The sequence below is a fragment of the Mus pahari genome, chromosome 3 (assembly GCF_900095145.1).
Source record: "Mus pahari chromosome 3, PAHARI_EIJ_v1.1, whole genome shotgun sequence".
Taxonomy (NCBI): Eukaryota; Metazoa; Chordata; class Mammalia; order Rodentia; family Muridae; genus Mus; species Mus pahari.
In genome coordinates this window covers 57152246-57157767 of record NC_034592.1, presented here as the reverse complement: position 1 = coordinate 57157767, position 5522 = coordinate 57152246, and the positions used below count along the sequence as shown (strand labels likewise).

Here is a 5522-nt window from a genome sequence, read left to right as displayed (position 1 = left end):
TGGCTGCATTCTCGGCGTCTCCGCCTTTTTGGAAAAGTGAAACGTGCGGTGCCCCCCATTAGCTGAAGGAGACAGTGGAGACTATGAGTGGCGAGTGTGTGTGTGAGAGAGAGAGAGAGAGAGAGAGAGAGAGAGAGAGAGAGAGAGAGAATTGGACCCGGGGCGTCCAGCAGTCCCTCGGGGCCACGCTCTGCCCTCATCTCCCTGTCAGATTCAAGACCGCAAAACTCCGCCAAGTAACTTTCGCCACATCAACAAATGGAGCGCAGCCAGGCAGCAGCTGATGACTGATGGAGGTGCCCAGAGCTCGGGAGGAAAGAACAGGACAGGGGAGAGGATGGAGAGGCGCCAGCTGACGATGCTGCGCGCGCGGAGACTTGTGCTCCCCGCCTAGGAGACCTGAAGCAAGTTCAAAGGCAGGCCTCGCCGAAGCTGGGGTTTCGCGTCCCTGACTGCGCAGGCCCTGCCCACAGGAGTAAATTTCCCTAGTTTCGTGGATTCCTTGGAATCCACGACGGCGTCCCGGTCCCCATCGCGCAGTGACCCCGCCAACCCCCTCGAGGAGCCCAGTACCGATGCCCTGGATGAAGACGAAGCCGGTCACCGCGAGCACCGGGTGCCAGTTAAACTCGAGCCCGCCGCCGTTCCAGCCAAGCCCCTCTCGGAAGTGCAGGACCCAGACGAGCACGAAGATCACCGACAGGAAGCCTACGAGTAGCGCGGACACCAGCAGCCCCAGGAAACCCCGGTAGCCCTCCATGGCCATCAGCACCCCATGCTCCACGACAGCCTGCTGGAGAACTTGGCGTTGCGGCCGTGGCCTCGGGGTACTGGCCCGGCGGTGGGGCCGGGGCGGCGACTTCTCGGCGCCGTCTCCGCCCGTGGGGAGGGGCTTTCTCGGGGTAACAGGCTGTGGGGCCTCCCGGGGGTTCCGCGGGCCCAAGCTTCGGACGGTCCCACCCCTTACCCCCCCATCCCCCACCCCCGATCACGCGGCCGCACGGTGAGCTCTGGCTGTCGTGGTGGCCGCCACCTGAAGAAGCATCCAACCTCCTAGAATGTGAGTCAGTTCCTCACCAAGACAGCGCCCAGGAGCTCAAGCTTACCACTTTGCTTGAACTCTTCCCGCCTTGTTTCCATTTCCTTGGGCAGGGCGGTGGTACACACTCTTTGTCACCAGAGAGAGATCCATTGGAAGTGGTGAAGCCTGCGGGTTTTAGTTATCCAGGCTTCCTGACCCCCACCCCCCCACCCCCAGAGGGTCTGCTGAGGAAGAGACACTGGCTTCCTATCCTTTTCTGTTATCCTTGCCCTGCTAGGTGAGGCACTGTCAGTGTTGAACATCTCACTGTCAGAGGAAAAGGGTGTTGGATGCCTCGGCTTCCAAAGTGCACTCGGGAATGCTCCCTCTAAACCCTTAGAGACCTTACAAAACACAGGAAAGGTAGTGTGGGTATGTGAGTGTGTCTCTGTGTGTGCACACCTGTGTGTGCGCATGTGAGCACACGCATGTGTGGATGTGCTTGCTCATCAAGGAATGTTTTTTCCAACGATAGGTTTTGGGGCTCATTCAGTAGGTAAAGGCACTTGTCATTAAGTGTGATAACCTGAGTGTAGTCCAAAGAGCTAACAGGTACAAAAGAAAATCTTCTAGAAGTTGTCCTCCGACCTCCACATTTATGCTGTGCTACGCGCGCGCACCCATACCCACACACCTCACCACTACCACCACCACACCAAATAGATGTTAAAAATTAATTTTAGAATAATAAGAAACTATAAACAACATTTTAAAGTTTTATTTATTTTTTACAACTGTGAGAGTTTTGCCTCCATGTCTGTGTACCACATGCATGCAATGCCCACAAAGGCCAGAAGAGGGCAGTTGATGCCCTGAGACTGTACAGACTACAGCTGTGAACCACCATGTGGGTGCTGGGAACTGAACCCTGGTTTTCTGGAAAAGTAGCAAGAGCGCTTAACTGCTGGGCCAACTCTCCAGCCCTTAAAATATTGTGTGTTTTTAAAATTAAAGGTTTTAGACCAAGGAAGTGGAGTGTCAAGGCCCTGGTAGTAGAGCTGGATTAACGAGTAAGAGGTTTGAGTCTGTGGCCATGTTGATATTTTTCCCTTGGTAAAGAGATTAAGCAACTAGAAGGAAGGGCATTATGTTGTGAGATTAATGTGTCCATCAGGGTTTCAATGGAGAATGGACAGCATATTCAAATTGGGTAATTCAGTTATGAACAGGACTATTTACATTTGGTAGTCAGGGTTTTAACACTGCCCCAAGCCTACAGCAGAGAGGGCTCCCGGAGTCCACAGAGAAAATGGGAAAGGGAAGCCTTGTACAAGAGGTGCAGCCAGCTTGTGGGGGGGTGGGAGAGGGGGGGGGGGGGGGGGGGGGGGGGGGGGGGGGGAGGGAGGGAAGTTGTTGAGGATAAGGCGCTTAAAAGAATTTCTATGTCCACGGGTTCGCGCCTCTGCGTCGGCTTACACTCAGAATGCATCCAGTGAGGACGCAGAAGATGCTCAGGAATGTTCGTACTTTTGTGAATGTCTTCTCTTGGGTTAACCCGCCTGACAGGTAACCCGCTGTCATCTGTGTTCCCCTCACCCTCAACTGCAGCACTCCGTCCAATCATCTAAAGTGGCGTCCGGAGCTGTTCTGGGTGGCTGGAAGCCAGGAAGAGATGTTTGGGACTATTTGATTAAACAGAGGATATTAACAACCCCGGCCAAACTAAAGCGCTCCACCGTGAAGGAAAGAGTGCTTCTGGTGGTTGGAACCTTGGAACTTGGATATGTTTTTCCCCATTTTAGGGTAGTGGCCAAATGGCTGGGAACTTGGGAACTACGCAGCGAAATGGCTTGGATGCCTACCTCACACCACAGTAGCTGAGCATTAGTAATACCTTCCCTCAGATTTCCATGGAAGGAGGCTGGCCACACTTGCTGAAGGCCATAGCACCGGTTTAAAGCATGTGCGGAGGGGGCGGAGGGGGCGGAGGGGGACGACACACACACACACACACACACACACACACACACACACACACACACACACATTTTTCTTTAGGAACGAAGCCGGTGCTTCTGTGTTTGCTTATTTGTGGGATTTTCAGTATTGGTGAAGAAGAGGAGGCCTATTGAGAAGCCAGGCTGCTAGAACCGGTTTCAAGCCTCTCAAAGAGTTTGTGTTAAGCAAGCCCAGCACAACAGCTTGGCTTTCTGGCTGCATTCTCGGCGTCTCCGCCTTTTTGGAAAAGTGAAACGTGCGGTGCCCCCCATTAGCTGAAGGAGACAGTGGAGACTATGAGTGGCGAGAGAGAGAGAGAGAGAGAGAGAGAGAGAGAGAGAGAGAGAGAGAGAGAGAGAGAGAATTGGACCCAGAACGTCCAGCAGTCCCTCGGGGCCACGCTCTGCCCTCATCTCCCTGTCAGATTCAAGACCGCAAAACTCCGCCAAGTAACTTTCGCCACATCAACAANGGGTGGGGTGGGGCTCAAAGGAAAACACTGGACAGGAGGTAACTGTTCCCTGCCCAATTCCTGCAGGGGTCTCCCAGTGGCTAAGCAGAACCTAATCAGAAGCCAGAGGCTGTGATGCAGCCCTGGCAGATCAGCCCTCCAGGGCACAGAGCAGAGCACAGGAGGACCCAGCATGGTGGCATCTTTCCTCTAGTGTGTAAGAAGAATAGTAAGTGTATCATTCTCAACTAAAAATATTAAACATGGTGATTTACTTCGGGCGTAGGCAGACCTTATTTTTACACTTCTGTCTGTCCGACCCTGTTGACTGGTACTCATTTTCTCCCCTATTCTCCACCCTTGGCCTTGGTTTTAGGGTTCTCAACCTTCCTAAGGCTTTGACCCTTTTTCATAGTTCCTCAGGCTGTGGTGAGCCCAACCATGAAATTACTTCTGTTGCTACTTTGTAACTGTAATTTTGCTACTGTTGTGAATTGTAATGTAAGTACCCATGGTTTTAGGTGGCTTTAGGTGGCCCCTGAGAAAGGGTTAACCCACAGGTCTGTAGCTTTCCTTGTCCCGTGGCTTCCAGCTGTGTATGATGGGTGCTGCTGACAGGTTACAGTTGGGGAAGAAGGCAGATGAGTGGACCTCCGAGTCTCCTTGCTAGGTCTGTTTTCTTCTTTCTCCCTTCAGTTGGAACTTTCTGGTATGCTGTCTCCTGTAGCCGTGGTTCTCACAGGGGGTCTGCAGCACCACCACACCCCCTTGCCTCCACGGGCCTTCACGGCCTGCAGTTGCTTCTCCATGGCTATCATCAGTCTTGCTGGGTTGCTTGAAAGTCTGTTTGTCCCACTGAAAATATTCCATGTAGTCAACCCTCTCAAGCTAAATCCTTGGAGTGAACCTAGTGTTTCTGGCTGGATCCTGAGAGATACAAATGGAAAAATCCTGATCTGAGAGAGTCCCCAGTTCAGTCACCTTGAGTCCCTGGACCACTCGGTGGAAATAGAGAACAGACTCTTTACAGTTGTTCTCTGACCTGCAGGTGTGCGTGTGACACGTGTGCACCCCTGGGTCCCCATGCACACAAAAATAAGTAAATAGAAATGTAAAACTATGTGAGAAGATCAATAAACGACATCCAAAATCAATCTTTCCTCCTTCATGTTGGTTTACTTAGTGTTTGACCAGTGATGGACAGCTCACGTTTCTGCCTTATTGTGAATGGAGGGATACATTCATCTGTACAAAAAATTCAGAGAAGAAACCACAGTGTCTTCCCTCCTTTTTCCTAGACAAGCGATCTGAGGATCAGAGGTTGTCTCAGGTGTGGCTCCTAAGTAGAGGACCTGCCTAGAATGCATGAGGTCCAGGGGGAGGGAGGTCTCATCTCCAGTACTGAGAAAAAAAAATGACATCCCAGATGCCCAAGGTCAAGTGACTCACAGCCGAGACTGTGATCTGAGATGCCAGCCAAGCCCAAGAAGTGGTCAAAGGCTCCTAATGAAACAAAAGGATTAGTGTTTAAAAAGCATGAAGTCAGAACCCTGCTAATGGGTAGACTACACTTTCATCATGGAGGCATATCAAAGACAGGAGGGCAGGTTATCTCCAGGAATGAGTTTACACTGGGAGGGGTGGCTCTCTGGGTCCATGAGGCACACCAAATACCAGAGATGAATAATACCGAAAACAAGAACATACAGCTAACACAGCTTGCAACAGTTGTTGACAGAGAGTATTTAAAAACACATTCATGCTGACAGATGGAGCAGGTTAGAGTCTAAGAGAAAGTCAGGAGACAGCAAGGGATGGAATGCCCTGGAACATGTTTCTTATAACCAAGCTCCCACACACAAGCCAAGTTTTATAAGTACATTGGGCTGTGGGGATGGGACATTATACAGGGTAAGGAACCGGGCTATGCAGTTAATGAGGATTCCAAACCTTAGCTCTACCTTTGGAATTTTTTTTTATTGGGGCTTTTCCTTTGGGCTTTATAATAACAGAAAAAAGTATTTTTGATGACAATCCGCCCATTGCTTATGC

The 5522-nt window shown here is 51.2% G+C and overlaps 1 protein-coding gene across 1 annotated transcript in view; it reads right to left on the bottom strand.

The window, feature by feature from the left end:
• LOC110319194 (cytochrome b reductase 1) overlaps nucleotides 1-813 on the bottom strand; it is a 22501-nt gene extending 21688 nt beyond the window's left edge. Inside the window, exon 1 of the mRNA XM_021194652.1 lies at nucleotides 574-813. Coding sequence (XP_021050311.1) covers nucleotides 574-766 — 193 coding nt within the window. The 5' untranslated portion in view covers nucleotides 767-813. The remainder of the gene's footprint in view (nucleotides 1-573) is intronic.
• Between the last annotated feature and the right edge of the window lie 4709 nt (nucleotides 814-5522).